This window comes from Gossypium arboreum, chromosome 4 (genome assembly GCF_025698485.1).
Source record: "Gossypium arboreum isolate Shixiya-1 chromosome 4, ASM2569848v2, whole genome shotgun sequence".
Classification (NCBI taxonomy): Eukaryota; Viridiplantae; Streptophyta; class Magnoliopsida; order Malvales; family Malvaceae; genus Gossypium; species Gossypium arboreum.
The window spans coordinates 2,349,709-2,368,790 of NC_069073.1; the positions used below are offsets into that span (position 1 = coordinate 2,349,709).

The window sequence follows — 19,082 nt, forward strand, 5'->3', positions numbered from 1 at the left end:
AAATTATATCAACAATAGTAAAAACATAAATATTAAAATACCTAACAATTAATGTCAAATGTACTAATTCATAAATCAATGTATTTTCTCAAACTTAAATTTATATCACTTATGAATATCGTTTCATACTTCTCTTATTATCACAATTCCAATTTCAATTCATAATTCTTCTCGTTTCAATGCCTCAATTCACATTTCAATTTTTCACCCTATTAACGTAACTTCGGACTTTGGCGGATACACGGATCCAACCAAACACACCAATATGGCACCCAAGTGCCTCATCGGATAGTTCAAGTAATAGTTGACACCCAGTGTCTCATCGGCCTAGCCAAGTAAAGTTGGTACCAGTACCTCATCGAATCTATCCGAAGAAATATAGTGACACCCAAGTGTCTCATCGACTCGAGGTCAAGTATCCTGAACACTTCCAATCCTATGGCATGCCAACTATATCCGACTCAGCCCGACTAGTTAATAGGGTATTCAATTCACTTTCTCAATCCTATATCACTTTCAATTCACAATTCAAATCACCAATCATTTTTCAATCAATACACTTTTCAAATAATTACATATTCCATAATTCACTTATTCAATTCAATTTGATTCAATTTGCATCACTTTCATTTTCACTCAATATTCATATCAATTTCACATACTTACCTCAAGTCTTACTTACCATACATAACAATAAAAAAAATTCAACAATCAATAATAATTAAAATTCAAATTATAGTAATACACACCGTAATTCTCCCGTTTTAGTCCTTAATAACTTTCTCCTTTCCTTTCTATGCTGATGCTTCAGGTTCTTTGTTGGCTACGAAAATAATAATTTATAATCATCAATACAACATGATTCAATTTAATTCATGAGCCTAAACATGCAAATTTAACCATTTTAATATATATATATATAATTTCACCATTAAGCTGTCTACTTGAGTCATTGTTACTAAATTATTTATATCTTGAGCTACGAAATACCAAATTAATATCCGTAAATTTTCCTTAAAACTAGACTCATATATCTTCTAACCCTAAAATTTCCAGAATTTTTGGTCCAGCCATTTAATACAGTTTATTCGTTAAATACTCCCCTGTTATTTCATTTGACAGTTCTGACCTCTCTCTACTAAAAATAAATTATCTCATTGTACAGAACTCGAATAAGGTTCTTGTTTATTTATTTTGAAACTAGATTCATTAAGGAGTTCACATATATAAATTACACTCCATAATAATTTTTGTACAATTTTTAATGATTTTCCAAAGTTAAAACAGGGTATCTCGAAATTACCCCGAACCAGTATTACAAAATTTCAAATATCTCTTGATTCATCAATTAATTGCTTACACTGTTTCTACTATGACAAACTAGACTCAATAAGCTTTAATTACATATTTTGTTCATTCTCTAGTTCAATTTATAAAATTTTTAGTGAATTTTTAAAGTCAAACCATTGCTACTTCCCAGAACTGTTTTGATGTAAAATGTTAATAACCAAATTTATAACACCAATTCACACCTTATTCCTATTCAAATTTCATTTAAACTCAAATTTAACTATTAAATTTTCAACATATTTTCTTAATTCCGAATTTTCCTCAATTTAATCCCTAAAACACAAAACTTATAGCTTACTTTGCAATTCAATCCTTATATCTATTCTAACTTGAATTTCATTCAATTAAACCCCTATTTCATCATTTTATTCAACATGAACTTTGTTTAAAAAAAACTAAGAACTTCCAAACTAACAACTTAATTTCATCAAAAACTTGTTTTAAGACTTCTAAAATATCAAAATTATGAGAAAAGGACTTGATTGAGCTTACCAATTAACTCCAAGCTTCACAAAACTTATTTCCCCTTTTCTTTCTTCTTTCCTTTCTTTCTCCCCTGTTCTTTTTCGTTTGCTTTCATTCTGTTTCTTTTAACTTATTTGTTTCTTTTATATATAATAATAATATAATATAATATAATATAATATACTTAATTATTAAATAAATATATATATATTTTTTAATCAATAAAATCTTTGATATTTTCCACGTTAAACCGCCTCAGCTATAGGAAATGGTTTAATTTCCTCTTAAGTCCTTCTAATTTTTCTTTAATCTATAATTAAACTTTTACCCTTATTCAATTTAATTCTTTTTACTAATTACTCTAAATTAAGCTAAATTTACTTAATTAAAACCTAATTAAACACACTACTAGACTCATAAATATTTTTAATAATTATTTTCGAACTTATTTCACTAAGACGGAGGCCGATAACACACTTTTACGGTGCCCACGGATTTTGGGTTGTTACATTTCCTCCCCTTAAAAAATTTCGTCCTCGAAATTTTACACGAAAATAAGTGAGGATCTTGTGATCTCATAGTTTCTCTCGACTCCACGTTGCTTCTTCTACACTATGGCTTCTCCACAGTACTTTTACCGGAGGGACTCGTTTGTTTCTTAATTCTTTCACTTCTCGAGCTAGTATTTGAACCGGTTCCTCTTCATATGATGATCTGGTCTAATATCAATGTTTTCGATAGAGATAATATGAGATGGATCCGATCGATATCTTCGTAACATGGAAACATGAAAACATCATGAATTTGTTGTAATTAGGAGGTAAAGCTAATCGGTAAGCAACTGGTCCAACTCTCTCTATAACTTCATATGGTCCGATAAACCGAGGACTTAACTTTCCTTTTCGGCCAAATCTTAATACTTTCTTCCAAGGAGAAACTTTGAGAAACACTTTATCTCCAACTGAATATTCAATGTCCCGACGTTTCAGATCAGCATAAGATTTCTGTCTGTCAAAAGCTGCTTTTAATCTCTGTTGAATCTTCTTGACTGTTTCTTCCGTTTCACGAATCAATTTCGGCCCAATTATTTTTCTTTCATTTAACTCCGTCCAACATACTGGTGATCTACATTTTCGACCATATAACGCTTCATACGGAGCCATCTGAATACTAGATTGGAAACTATTATTATAGACAAACTCAGCTAGTGGCAAATATCGCTCCCAACCTGCTTCAAACTCAATAATACAAGCTCGAAGCATATCTTCTAGTACCTGAATTACCCGTTCGATCGTCAGTCAATTTGGGGATGAAAAGCTGTACTGAAACTAAGTTTAGTACCCAACGACTCATGTAACTGTCTCCAAAATCTCGATGTGAACCGAGGATCTCGATCTAAAATTATTGATATCGGAATGCCATGGAGCCTAACAATTTCTCGAATATACACGTCTGCAAGCTTCTGCAACGACCAATCAGTCCTGACTGCTATAAAATGTGCTGACTTGGTAAGTCTATCAACTATCACCCAAATAGCATTCTTTTTGCTTGCTGACAACGGTAATCCCGTAATAAAATCCATCGTGATGCGATCCCATTTCCATTCAGGAATATTAATAGGCTGAAGCAATCCAGTAGGAACCTGATGTTTTGCCTTTACTCGTTGGCAAGTCAAACATTTACTTACAAATTCTACTATGTCTCTTTTCATCCCTGGCCACCAGTATAATTCTCTTAAATCTCGATACATTTTCGTGCCTCCGGGGTGCATAGCAAATGAACTATCATGAGCTTCTCGTAGAATCAACTTTTTAAGCTCAGAAGTATTTGGAATACAAATCCGATTTTGAAACCTCAAGCATCCACAATCATCAATACTAAAATTTTCTGCTGTGCCATTCTGTACCATATCTCTTTTCTTCAATAATTTGTTATCCTCCAACTGAGCTGATCTAATCTGATCAAACATTACCGGTTTTACTCTCAATTCGGCCAAAAGACTCCCATCCTCACTGATACTAAGTCGTGCAAACATTGCTCTTAATTCAATTACAGCTTTTCTACTTAATGCATCAGCTACAACATTAGCTTTTCCCGGATGATAGTCTATAACACAATCATAATCTTTCAGAAGCTCGATCCAACGCCTTTGTCTCAAATTCAATTCCTTCTGAGAAAGAAGATATTTCAAACTCTTATGATCAGTATAGATGTAGCATTTTTCACCATAAAGATAATGTCTCCAAATCTTTAATGCAAAAATCACAGCTGCTAACTCAAGATCATGAGTGGGATAATTCCTTTCATGTGATTTCAATTGACGAGATGCATAGGCTATTACCTTCCCATCCTGCATCAATACACAACCCAAACCACTCAAAGAAGCATCACTATACACTACAAAATCTTTACCCAATTCTGGCAATGTCAAAACTGGTGCCTCGGTTAACATTCGCTTCAATGTTTCAAAACTTTTCTGACACTGATCATCCCAAATAAAAGGAACATTCTTCTGCAGTAGTTTAGTCATTGGTAATGCTATCTTCGAGAATCCATTTACAAACCTCCTGTAATACCCAGCTAAACCAAGAAAACTGCGTACCTCCGATACATTCTTTGGCGTCTTCCACTGAATAATTGCTTCGATCTTTTTAGGATCAACTCGGATTCCATCTGCAGATACTACATGTCCCGAAATACCACTTCGATAACCGAACTCGCATTCTTGAGCTTTCCATATATTGTTTTCTCGTAAAATTTGTAGAACTATTCGAAGATGCTGATCATGTTCTGCCTCTGTCTTGAATATACCAATATATCATCAATGAAAACCACTACAAACTGATCTAAGTACGGCTGGAAAATGCGGTTCATCAGATCCATGAAAGCAGCTGGGGCATTGGTCAATCCAAATGGCATTACCAAAAATTCATAATGGCCATAACGAGTACGGAAAGCAGTTTTAGACACATCACTTTCCTTCACCTTCAGCTGATAATACCCGGATCTCAAATCAATTTTTGAAAATCTGAAGCTCCTTAAGGTGATCAAACAAATCATCTATACGAGGCAATGGATCTGGGTTCTTGATCGTCACTTTATTCAACTGTCGATAATCAATGCATAACCGCATAGAACCATCTTTCTTTTAACAAACAATCTGGAGCTCCCGTGGTGAAACGCTTGGTCTAATAAATCCACGATCTAGTAAATCTTGTAATCGCACCTTCAACTCTTTCAACTCGATTGGGCGACATTCGATACGGAGGTATAGAAATTGGTGTTGTACCGGATACACCTCAATAGCAAATTCAACCTCTCTCGGTGGTAAGCCGGTAATTCTTCCGAAATACATCTCGAAACTCACGTCATATCCTAATTTGATCTGACCGACTCCCAACCGAATCAAAATTAATAACATATGCCAAGTATCTTGGACAACCTAACTGCGATAATTTATTAGCCTTCATCATTTGAAATAATGCGTGTCGAACCATGAATACGGATGCCATTCACTTCAATTCTATCCCCATTTTCTGTCTGAATACTAAACCTCTTTTTATAGCAATCCAAAACTACCCCATGTTCATATAGCCAATCCATACCCAAAATGATATCAAAATCACCAAAAGGCATGATCAACAAGTCCACAAGAAACATTTTATCATGTATTATTAACGGGCACCTCCGACATACTCTATCTACTAACACCGTTTGTCACAAAGGGCTAGACACTTCTATAGAAACTTTAGACATTTCAGATTCTAATTTCCCCGATTCGACTAGTTTTGAATTTATATAAGAGTGTGACGAACCCGGATCAATTAAAGCATAAATAGGCTCAGAATACAGTAAAAATATACCTGTCACCACATCGTGAGCATCACCTTCTTCTCGTTTTCTGACCACATAAGCTCTAGCTGGTACTCTGGCTTCAGATTGCTGAGTAGCAATATCACTGCTCCTTCTACCAGCACCTCCTCTGGAAGCCGAATTACCTCTACCCGACCTCCGCCTCTAGCGATGAGATACCGATCTTTGTGATGATACACAAAGACTATCGGTATTCGGACAGTCTCTGATAAAATAGTCTGTAGAACCACATCTGAAGCAACCTCTAGTTACTTTCCAACATTCTCCTCTGTGTTTCTTTCCGCAGTGCTCACAGTCTAGAATTTTTACACCTCGAGATGGACCTCTCACACTGCTAGTAGTTACTGTCATCTGTTTACCTCTGCTTCTACCACCTCTGTTTGAACTAAAACTAGGTTTCCAGTCACTTCTTGATTCTTTGAATCTCTTCGGTAATGGATTAGAACTAGTAGTTCCCATACGTTTCCCAACTGATTTACCAATTTCTGATTTTTTATCCAGCCCAAGACTTGTTCTATCATTTTGCTCGCTCGACCGGATCAACAAGTTCGATGAATTCGAGACTTACCAATTGAATCTTGATTTCATCTCGTAGTCCCAGAAGAAATCGTTTACAACTATCACCTCGGTTGGAACATATTCTAAAGCATACCGCTCAATCTAGAGAACTCTCGCTCATAATCCAAGATCTTGACATATTCCCTGTTTCAACACTAAAACTCTTGCTTTTCTCTTCGATGTACAATTCCCCAATATACTTCTTCGAAATTCTTTTTGAAACAAGTCCTGTGTTACGATCATCCGGCAAATGTCTAACCACGATTCCCACCGAGATACACTTCTCCTTGTAACGTTGATATAGCACATATCGGACTCTCTCGAGGGTGCGTCTAATTGTTGCAAAACTCTTTTGTTGTTTCTATCCAATTTTCAACAATGATGGATCAGCTCCTTTTAATCCTCGAAATTCGTGGCACCATATTTTCGTAGCTCTTTAATCGGGCCTGTCTAACAAGAGAAGTACAGATGTAGTAGCGGTATAGCTCTCACTATATGTTTGTAATGCATCGCTATATCTCTTAACACTTGTGAGGTATTTCTTTCTCTCCCTACGTTAGGAGATTGATTATTTAACGGATTCACACTAGGTGTAGCAGATTCAGTTTCTTCTAATTCTCGACTTCCAGTATACATTTCCTGTTCAACATTATCTATTCTTTCATCTGACATTTTATCTATAAAACAAAATCAAATAAATACATTAGCATCCAAAAATCCCGACTCAATTTCGACTCGACAGTGGCATGTACTTTTAAACTCACTTCCAAGCCCAATTTAGCCCGAGAATCGGCTAAACCTGATAGCTCTGATACCAACAATTGTAACACCCCTTAACCTCAAACCGTCACCGGAACGAGGTTATGAGGCATTACCGGACATATCAGACAACTTACGAATAATTTACAATTAATATAACTTTCATAGTATAATATAATAATTAAATCACTATCTTGGACTCTCGAAGTTCAACACGTATTAAAAGAAGAACGGAACTTGTTCGCGTATTCCAAATATATATTTTTTTATTTTTAGAAAAATTTCGGCAGCGTTACTGCTTATTTTTACTTAACCCTCCTGCAAATTCAAACCAAAACAACCAATACCAATATTTCACATTCATATAACTAATATTTATATCATTAACAAAATTTTAACTTAATTACTATCATAGCATCATTCAAAATTGACTAAAAACTTCATTCATTTAACAACTTAATGTTCATGTATCAAAATATCATATACTTTTCTTACCATTTCATTTAACCATCTAAATCTTATAATTCAACCTTCACTACCCAAAGTAATATGCATATTCAAGTGACTATACAACACCTATGTACATGCCACCTTTACCCAAAAGAAAAATATACATCACCAAATTTGTGTTGAGTCGGAATGTTCGGATCTTGAACCGGACACTTGACTTTTACTAACTGCATGCACGGAAACAACCGTCTGTTGAGTATGGATATACTCAGTGATATTACCATAATTCAAATTATATCAACAATAGTAAAAACATAAATATTAAAATACCTAACAATTAATGTCAAATGTACTAATTCATAAATCAATGTATTTTCTCAAACTTAAATTTATATCACTTATGAATATCGTTTCATACTTCTCTTATTATCACAATTCCAATTTCAATTCATAATTCTTCTCGTTTCAATGCCTCAATTCACATTTCAATTTTTCACCCTATTAACGTAATTTCGGACTTTGGCGGATACGGATCCAACCAAACACACCAATATGGCACCCAGTGCCTCATCGGATAGTTCAAGTAATAGTTGACACCAGTGTCTCATCGGCCTAGCCAAGTAAAGTTGGTACCAGTACCTCATCGAATCTATCCGAAGAAATATAGTGACACCCAGTGTCTCATCGACTCGAGGTCAAGTATCCTGAACACTTCCAATCCTATGGCATGCCAACTATATCCGACTCAGCCCGACTAGTTAATAGGGTATTCAATTCACTTTCTCAATCCTATATCACTTTCAATTCACAATTCAAATCACCAATCATTTTTCAATCAATACACTTTTCAAATAATTACATATTCCATAATTCACTTATTCAATTCAATTTGATTCAATTTGCATCACTTTCATTTTCACTCAATATTCATATCAATTTCACATACTTACCTCAAGTCTTACTTACCATACATAACAATAAAAAAATTCAGCAATCAATAATAATTAAAATTGAATTATAGTAATACACACCGTAATTCTCCGTTTTAGTCCTTAATAACTTTCTCCTTTCCTTTCGATCTTGATGCTTGGGTTCTTTGTTGGCTACTGAAAATAATAATTTATAATCATCAATACAACATGATTCAATTTAATTCATGAGCCTAAACATGCAAATTTAACCATTTTAATATATATATATAATTTCACCATTAAGTTGTCTACTTGAGTCATTGTTACTAAATTATTTATATCTTGAGCTACTGAAACACCAAATTAATATCCGTAAATTTTCCTTAAAACTAGACTCATATATATTCTAACCCTAAAATTTCCAGAATTTTTGGTCCAGCCATTTAATACAGTTTATTCGTTAAACACTCCTGTTATTTCATTTGACAGATTCGACCTCTCTCTACTAAAATAAATTATCTCATTGTACAGAACTCGAATAAGGTTCTTGTTTATTTATTTTGAAACTAGATTCATTAAGGAGTATTACACTCCATAATAATTTTTGTACAATTTTAATGATTTTCCAAAGTTAAAACAGGCATCTCAAATCACCCGAACCAAGATTACAAAATTTCAAATATCTCTTGATTCATCAATTAATTGCTTACACTGTTTCTACTATAACAAACTAGACTCAATAAGCTTTAATTACATATTTTGTTCATTCTCTAGTTCAATTTATAAAATTTTTAGTGAATTTTTAAAGTCAAACCATTGCTACTTCCCGAACTGTTTTGATGTAAAATGTTAATAACCAAATTTATAACACCAATTCACACCTTATTCCTATTCAAATTTCATTTAAACTCAAATTTAACTATTAAATTTTCAACATATTTTCTTAATTCCGAATTTTCCTCAATTTAATCCCTAAAACACAAAACTTATAGCTTACTTTGCAATTCAATCCTTATATCTATTCTAACTTGAATTTCATTCAATTAAACCCTATTTCATCATTTTATTCAACATGAACTTTGTTTAAAAAAACTAAGAACTTCCAAACTAACAACTTAATTTCATCAAAACTTGTTTTAAGACTTCTAAAATATCAAAATTATGAGAAAAGGACTTGATTGAGCTTACCAATTAACTCCAAGCTTCACAAAACTTATTTCCCCTTTTCTTTCTTCTTTCCTTTCTTTCTCCTTGTTCTTTTCGTTTGCTTTCATTCTGTTTCTTTTAACTTATTTGTTTCTTTTATATATAATAATAATATAATATAATATAATATAATATACTTAATTATTAAATAAATATATTTTTTTAATCAATAAAATCTTTGATATTTTCCACGTTAAACCGCCTCACTATAGGAAATGGTTTAATTTCCTCTTAAGTCCTTCTAATTTTTCTTTAATCTATAATTAAACTTTTACCCTTATTCAATTTAATCCTTTTTACTAATTACTCTAAATTAAGCTAAATTTACTTAATTAAAACCTAATTAAACACACTACTAGACTCATAAATATTTTTAATAATTATTTTCGAACTTATTTCACTAAGACGAAGGCCCGATAACACACTTTTCTGGTGCCCACGGATTTTGGGTTGTTACAGAACCTACGTTGTTTAAATATGTAATTGAACCCGAAACAGAAAGTGGTGGTAAGACATCCTAATTTGTGTAGTATCCGAAACCCAGACTTGATGATCAGGTCGAGTAGAGGGTGTTACATAATTGATTTTTCGTCTTACTCTAGATCGATGTACCGACCGATTCTCAGTCTGACCAATCTAGCAAGTCCGATTTCAACAGCATTGGCGCTCAACATAAGCACTCTCAAAGTATTTTTCATATATTTTGAGGATATGTATATCCTCCATATATCCAAATATATTTCACACACAAATATTTTAAAATTAATAATAATAATTGAAGTAGCATGCATTTAAGTGTGGCTACTTAAAAGGTAGTGGACAATCAAATGCATATAGCTTCTTCCTTTGTCCAAATAACATTGAAACTACTTATGGTTCGTAGGGTCATTCCCATGTTTCCCATGCCCCCCACTTTTGTTTCCCACTACTTTGTTTATGAGATAGTGGGTGTATATGTGATCGTGAGATTGGTGGTTTTTTTATAGGGAATCACCACTATAAATACTAACTAGCTTAAAGGTCCCTAAGCACCAAAAACAAATTTATGAAAATATTTCATCTAGTGAGGTTTCCGAGTGCTTAAAAGATTTTGGCGATTTTCAATTTTTCGTACAGCTAAAATTGACAACCTTGTCGGTAGTTTGATGTGCTTGACAGTGGTGTAACAGCATTTGGATTTTGGCATTTGATTTAGACAATAGCTGGAGGTGTTTATGTTTAATCTTTTCTGCTACACTATAGCGTTTGAACCGTTATTTATGCTTACATTCGGTATCAGAGTAAAGTTAATTTGCATTCTCCAATTTTAAAAGTTTGCAAATTTCTCAAAATAACACTACAGGAAAATAGGGCTTTAGCGGCGTTTTTAGTGGCGTTTTATCAAAAAACGCCGCAAAAATTGTAAAACACATAGCAATAGCGGCGTTTTACCAAAAAAGCCACTAAAAACAGAGCAATAGCGGCGTTTTAGTAAAAAATGCCGCAAAAAATAGAGCATTAGCGGCGCTTTTGGAAAAACGCCGCTAAAAGTCATATCCCCTAAACCCAAAAAAATCATAAACACTAATCTATAACCCCTAAAACAATAATTATTAAAATTTATGGTTATACAATATATTAAATATTTTCTTATATAATCGTAAAAGAGATAGTATTGAATTTAAAATATCGAATTAATTATTATTATAGTTTATGGTTTATGGTTTAATATATTTGGTTTAGGGTTTAAGGTTTATGAGTTAACTATGGTTTAAGATATATGGTTTAGGGTTTAAGGTTTAGGAGTTAACTAGTATTTGAAGGTTTATGATGAATTATAGGTTTAGGGATTATGATTTAGGGTTTATGTGTTAGGGTTTGAGTTTAAGGTGTAAAGGTTTGGGGTTAAGGGTTAAGGGTTTAGAGTTTAGTGTTTGTGGGATAAGGGTTAAGAGGTTTAGGGGTTTAGATTAATTAGTATTTTTTAATTTATATATTAAATGATTTCTTATATAATTGTAAAAGAGATAATCTTAATTTGAATATATTAAACTTATGATTATAGTTTAAATTATTTAAGAGATAATAGATAAACTTTCAAATGTACAAAACAATTGAGAAGTGGACAAATGTACACATTCAAGTGAACATGAAACAATAGAGGAAAACAAAATTGAAGTGCAAAAAAAAATGAATATATAGAAATACCATTGTAAGATTATTACAGTGAAACAAGGAATGAATTATGTGTAATATTTTTGTATATTTTAGTACCGTCATTATTTTTGTATAAGATATAATTTTTATTCTAATAATATCTTAAAACACAAATCTTGTATTATGTATAATTTATTACACCTATCCTTTACACTTATTAAATTTTAAAATTTATACAACAATTCTAAAATTTTAGCTTTAGCGATTTAATATTCATAATATTGTAACTCAAATTATGTATGTGCCCGTATATCAATTGTGAATCCTTCTATACTATTGTACTAATAATATATATTAATGTATTATGTGCTGTATATTAATGTTAATGTATTATTGTAACATGTAGCTCAAACATCAATCCGTCTATATTATTGTACTAATAATATATATTAATGTAATATTGAAGAGTTAATTGATTAAAATAATAAATGCAAGTACAAAAAGAGCAAGGTACGGAGGGGTACAAAAAAGATTCAAAATTGCTAACAACAAGATTTGAACCCAGGTACTAAGGTAAAGAGCAAGCAAACTTAACCAACTAAGCTAAATTAACTCATTGCTATATTATAGGAGTATTATTATTATCTTAATTATATTACATTACGCTCTAATGATTTATCGGACCTATTCCATACACGTGTCAAATTAAAAAAATAATACAATAATTCTGTAAAAAAAATCCGGTATTTACTTCAAATAAGTAAGGAAAATAATGATTTGAATGTTTTAAAATTAAATTTTAAACCGAAAATATCAAAATTTAGAGGCAAAAAAGAATCTTTTTCGACAAAAAGTGCGGCAAACCGCCTTCTGCAGTTTGTCAGCGCGTAGGTCTCGAAAAGTTTTTCGAAATAAAAAAAAATCGTCTCAATAAACAACCGAGCGAAAAGTTATGGCCTTTCAAAGTTTTCGAAGCTAAAATACATAAACTGTTGATGAATTACTAATTCAAAACTCACCGTTTCAATTGTTCCCACCACGCACCGTTTCAATTGTTTCCACCACGCACCGTTTCAATTGATTTTACAGATCCCGCCTCTAATCCTCCCAAAATTTGACATCCCTCCAAACTCTACACAACGATTCAAAATGTTTTCCTTTTTCTTTTATTTTTCATTCTTTTCTGTTTGTCAATTTCCTTTGTAGGATTTTATGTTACGTTATTTCTACTATTTCATTCCTTTAAGTTGTTTCTATATGAGATTTTCTTAAGATTCATAAGTGTTTCTATACGTAAAGTCAGTGGCTTGCCCTTTTCCCAAGTTTTCCCCCAAAATAAAACTCTTGCTCTCTTGCTCTTGCTCCACCGTCCGAAAGCGCTTGAGGTTAGTCTTTCTTCTTCTTTTTTAAATTTATTTGTTTGCTTCGTCAATGTTCTTGTTTCGGTCTGTAATGATACTCAAATCTCTTTTGAAATTTAAGCAACCGTCCACTGAAAGAAGGCTCCATTACATGATCGGGAACTTAAGGGTTCCTGCTTTAGGTTTTTTCTATCGTTTAATTTTGGGATAATTGATGAGTATGTTTAAGGGATGAGAGAAAAGAATTTGAAAGAAACAAGGAAGATCAATATCTATTTAATATATTTAATTCTCAGTTGTCCGACTAAGAATGTTTTATGGTCTTTTTTCTTCTTAATTTTAGTTTCCCATGATCTCTGATTTTAATTTTTCAGGAAAGACAGTAATGTTCTTTTTTTTTATTCCATTGTTCATAGATTTAGGTTTGGAAGCTAGATCTTACTGTAGGCCTCGTTGATCTGCCTTTTTGGTTACTGATTCTCATTTTCTTACAGCCACCTCTGCCTTCTAGCAGTCTTTATGTTCTACAACTATTGTCCTTTCTTTGATGAACTTGATCATAGGTTCCATTTTTCTTTTTTGCCTTCGATGGTCTGGATGGCCTGTTATATCCCTACTCATGCAGGTTTTATACATGGTGTTCTTGCTGAAGCTGTTCAATGATAATTTTTAGAGGGTTGGTTTTTAATTTATCTATGTGAAGGTATGCAATTGCTTTGTGGTAGAGAGCTAATGCTATTAAATTTCTATTGATAATTTTGAAATTTGTTTAGTGTTGATTGATAGAAATATGAATGAATGCATTTCTCTGCTGCTATCTGCAATACTTTGTAACTTTCCTTTTTATATACTCTGCTGGGTTTTCATATGCAGGAGCACTGAGCATTTATATACTCTGCTTGTGAAACCTTGATGGAGATAATGATTTGAAAGGATATATGATATATTCCAGTGGAAATGTTTGTAGAAAATTATAATATTTTGGGACACTGTATTAATGCTGAATTTATAAATAGAAGATAACAATAGAAGCAATAAATATATATATAAAGGGGCTTTGAACATGTGGAGATGAGAGGCAGCTAAGAGAGCATGGTGTTATCATTTCTCTCCTCAGACCTTTGCTAAAAGTCTTGGGATTGAAGGCAGGGATCTTAATCATGGCTTTGAGGAAGTATTAATCATCTGCCTGTAATTGCAGTGAGTGCAATAAAGCTTTATTTATATATATATAAATAAAAGTGAGGGGGAGTGAGTTTCTTTTAAGCAAAATCTTGTATTGAGGGATAGCTGTAAAAAAAGTTTGGATGAAAAGAAGAATAAATAATTAAAGTCAAGAGAGAGGGTGGGGGATTGTTGAAGCTCCTCTCTCTCTCTTTCTTTATTTCTTTTAAAGATAAAAACTTGAAATAGTAAAGAGGAAAAAAAAATGAGAAAAGTTGCTTAGATAAAAGCAAAGGAGGTGGTGTGTGTATATGTGGGTGTCACCAGCTTCTTGGGTCTTCTTCTTCTTCTTCTTCTTCTTTACCTATCTCACCTTGTTATGGAGTTTCAAGCACCCATTCTTGGACCCCAACTACTGCTTTGTAAGTTAAACCTTTCTCTTTCTCTCTCTGGTTAAGCTTTCTACATATATGTTTGTCTCTTCATACTTCACAGGCCATTATGAATTTACTTTAACTCCGAAATCTATCGCCCTTTTTTTCTTTTTTTTCTGATTTGATGTGCATCAATCACAATTATGTTGTTTTAAATTTTACTTATTTATCATTTGTTTGTTTTTTCAGGAGAATATTTTCTTTTTATTGCATTGTTTTTGGATTCCTAAAACTTGTCGGTTCACCAAGTACAGTGTATCAGATACTGCTCTCTCTCACTAATTGCTTCCCTTCCATTGTGTTAAAAGTATATAAATGCTCAGTGCTCTTAGTCATCAAAATATGGAGGAAAATTTGGCAAGATATATCTGCAGCATCTTACAAGATAACCAGCAGAACTCTGAGGTTCTAGTACAGGATGTTCAATATATTCGTGCACAGGTATAACTCTTTCTGATTGATTCTATTCTCTTTTTTTTTTTGTGATACCTTGTAATTCAATTAAAGATATAGTTAACTTCCACTTTGTTACTTTGCATCTTTCTTGAATTTGACACTTATCATTTTTCTTTTCTGTCCCATGGCTGTTTAGTTGCTGCCAAGTTTGACAGATGCCCAGAGGTATGAGAAATTTAAGAATGAGATATGTAGGATTGCTCGTCATAGGTTAGCAAGTTAACGTAAAAGATGACCCCATGCCTGGGATCTAAAACTTATGTAGTATATTCCATTTATGAGCTTGATATCGTTTCATGTGTATGAACTAGATAATGGCAGCTGTCATCAAGTACATCTAAAGGATTGTGTTTTTCATCTGATTTATTTCTTTCCTTAACTTCACTTTTATTGGACATAGCATCGAAACTGCATCCCAATTCTAATCGATTAAGGTAGCACCCTTTATAACTTTCTGTTACGTGTAAAAATTTAAAAGACGTTCCTGTAATGTAGATAACGGAAATTAGGGTAGCAAATGACTAGGCGCTTAACTGATATTGAATAAAACCACATAAGTCATATGCTGTTGGACACTTGGCAACAACTTCTATTTGTGCTATTATGCTGATATTAAATTTTTAGCTGCATCTTTGTCGTTGTTCCCGTGCAGTTAAATGGTATTTATTGCATATTAGTATATGTACGTAAGCAGCAAATATAGCTTAAAATCATCTTGAGCTCATTTCGGTTATTTTGGAATTTGATTTCAGGTTAAAATAGTGAAATGCACTGTGAATGACATACCGGTGGACATCTCTTTCAATCAAACGGCTGGTCTATCTGCACTTTGCTTTCTGGAGAAGGTATCATCTAATCCTATCCAACATTGATATGTTTAGAATCCGTTTCCATTCCAAACATTGTGGATGTGGTAATCATAATTCATATAAATCACTTGATGCAAAAGATGATTCAAAAGTATAATTCTAAATGGTACATTGTTTCATTTTCTGGCATTAAATTCTAAGTAGTTTTATGATCTTCGTTTGGTACGTGGTGTTTTATCCTTTTTGTCTTTCATATCACTACTAACCGACAGAGTGAATTTTAGCTTTTCCTCTTTCTTTTCCCCCTTATATTTCATTCATTTCTAAATCCTTTAAGATTTTACCGGATTTAAGAGAAATTAATGTTTCTTTAACAATTATATTTGTTTGTTTGTTTTCATTTAGTCTAAAATCTCTCATTTCACCTTTTCCCACACTGTTGCTTAAATTTACTGCTGTAGCCTTGAGGAATCCCCAATCCCATCTCCATCACTCTCCATACATTAATTCCTATAGCAATATCAAGGGTGGCAAGTTTAATTGACACATGACTTCTTTTGAACTGTTTGTTTTTCAGGTTGACCAGCTAATTGGAAAAGATCATCTTTTCAAACGCAGTATTATTTTGATCAAGGCCTGGTGCTATTACGAGAGCCGGATCCTTGGTGCACACCATGGCTTGCTTTCTACATATGCATTAGAAACAATGATTTTATATACCATTAATGTCTTTCATTCATCCTTATTTTGTTCTATTTGTATTTTGTTAGATTTCTGGTGTAGTATGATAAGTGCGGTATTTTGTTTGGCGGGATGTATTTATATCATAGATTATTCTTCTTCTCAATATTTTGATAATGAATTTTAATTTTTTTATATTTTTCAGGACTTTTACAATATTTTATAATATTTTATTTTATTTTTAATTTTTATGACCTTTAGTTGCGTTTGTGGGAAAAGCACCGCAAAATTTAGCGACGCCATCTATAAAGGTCTTTTTTGCGGCGCTTGCAAAAGCGCCGCGAATAGTTTTAGCGGCGCTTAAAAGCGCCGCTAAAAGCCTAAAAAAACGCCGCTAAAAGTTAATTTTGCTGTAATGTAATGATATCATGTTTCTTTGAATTACTCTTTTAAACATTTTTTTAGAATTTTTGTTGCAAACTTTTTTTCAAAATCCTTGGATTTTATTAAATTGAAATTTCTAAAATTAATTATGTTGTAAATAAGATAGTGAAAAATTTTAGAAATTTGTTGTTTGAATATTTTTATGTGTCTCAAGTAAATGGTTGTATGTGAATTATCTAGTTAGTAGTTTCATAATTTTTTAGGTGCATAAAACTTTTAGACTTATTGCATAAGGTATTTAGCAATAAAAATTTATAATATATGTCGAGGATCCAAATAATTTTATTTAATTAGAGAATTAGCCACAAAAACTTTAATTAAATGAAATTATTTATTGTAGTAAGGATATATAAAGTTTATAGACATTAGATGTTGCATAATGGCTTAGCAACAATCTTGAATAAAATTTAAGGATTAATATCTAGCTAAGTGATTTTCATAATTTTATTTAGTTAAAAACTAGCCACAACATCTTTAGTTAAATAAAATTATTAAATTTAAAATCACATACGGAAAGCATAGGTATTAAATCCCATTGCATAATTTATTAAGATAAAATTATTAAATGACTTCTCATAGTTACCCATAGGAATTATGAAAATGAATTTAATAATTTTTATCAAAAGAATAGTAAACAATTCTACCATAAAATGGATCTATTTGAATTAAAAATTTAGCCCACGAACAAATTTTATATCACTAGATGCATTATTGACATAATTTGCATTAGTAAATTATAATTTATTTTCCCTCAAATTTTTGTTAAGCATATAGGTTCATTTATTTTTCATTTTTACAACCTGTGACTATGTTTGATAATATAGTAGGTATCTCTGAATTAACTAGTAAGAACTTTAAGATTTGACTATGCCATAAGGAAATTTGAGCCACATATTACTGAAACCAGCATTCAGGTTGATCTTGCTTTGTATGAAAAATGAAAGTGATCTAATCGCTTAAGTATCATGTTCATAAATAGTAAGGTTCTTGTTGATGTTCATAGCTCAATTGGGCAAGATGAGAATGTTCAAGAATTATTAACGGCTATTGAAAAATAGTTCAAAACTTCTCAAAAGTCATTAGTCAGCACTCTAATCATGAAGTTCACATCAATGAAACTCACTACCGTAGAAGGTGTGCGTGATCACATGAACAAGATGAGAGATTTAGCAACTCGATTAAGAGCACTTACGGTTGAAATGTCTAAATCTTTCCTTGTGCATTTATATTGAACACTCTTCCACCTCATTATAGGCCATTTAAGATCTTATATAACACACATAAGTATAAGTGGTCTATCTATGAGCTTTTGACCATGTGTGATCAGGAATACACTCATACTAGAGATTGGAGAAAGTGTATTGATGGTTACTCAAGGAAATAAGACTATCCAAGTTAAGCAAAAGGGGGAGGCTAAAATGCAACCTCAAGCTAACATTGCAATACCCCCTACCCATATTCATTGTCGGAATAGGGTACGAGGTATTACCGGAGTTTACGAGTTAATTTTTTTTTCAATATAACCCCTTTTATAAATATCTAACCCTCCCTGAAATTTTAAACCAAAAATAATCCACATCAACCAATCCAATTCAACATATTTTCAAGATAGGTTAACGCATATATATTCACGCATATTTATAAGATAACATCATCGCATACCAAAACCAAGATTTGTTAGCCATACCATTGGCTGACCTTACATTCATTTCACAGAATCATTTACTTTATTAGCTTATACATACCATTGATTTCCAAAATAAAGTTTTTTTTATATACCGAAATCCTGAGGTTTATAATGTGATGTGTCTCCGACCAAATCCGACCTCCGAGCTCTTAACACTACAAAATAGGGGAAAAGGAAACAGCGTAAGCACTTTGTGCTTAGTAAGCTCATGTAACAAGAATTATACTTACCTAATATTTTCAATACAATACAATAAACATTCATATATCCATTCAATGCATTATTACCCTAACATGCACAAACTCAACATTCAAGTTAGTACAATAATTTCCATATAC

General features: G+C 32.3%; 1 protein-coding gene across 3 annotated transcripts; it reads left to right on the top strand.

The window, feature by feature from the left end:
• Positions 1-12,802: 12,802 nt before the first annotated feature.
• LOC128279339 (uncharacterized) lies at positions 12,803-16,810 on the top strand. Of its 3 annotated transcripts, XR_008281354.1 has the most exons (7): positions 12,803-13,093; positions 13,695-13,772; positions 13,943-14,655; positions 14,857-15,108; positions 15,260-15,288; positions 15,876-15,968; positions 16,510-16,810. XR_008281354.1 is itself a non-coding variant. In XM_053026621.1 (5 exons), the coding sequence occupies exons 3-5, from the start codon at positions 14,983-14,985 to the stop codon at positions 16,798-16,800; spliced, it is 510 nt and encodes a 169-aa protein (XP_052882581.1). In that variant the 5' UTR covers positions 12,830-13,093; positions 13,943-14,655; positions 14,857-14,982; the 3' UTR covers positions 16,801-16,810. The 3 variants fall into 3 exon arrangements, 1 of the variants encoding a protein (XP_052882581.1); XR_008281355.1 differs by lacking the exon at positions 13,695-13,772 and having other exon boundaries at positions 12,809-13,093; XM_053026621.1 differs by lacking the exons at positions 13,695-13,772; positions 15,260-15,288 and having other exon boundaries at positions 12,830-13,093.
• The last annotated feature ends 2,272 nt before the right edge of the window (positions 16,811-19,082 follow it).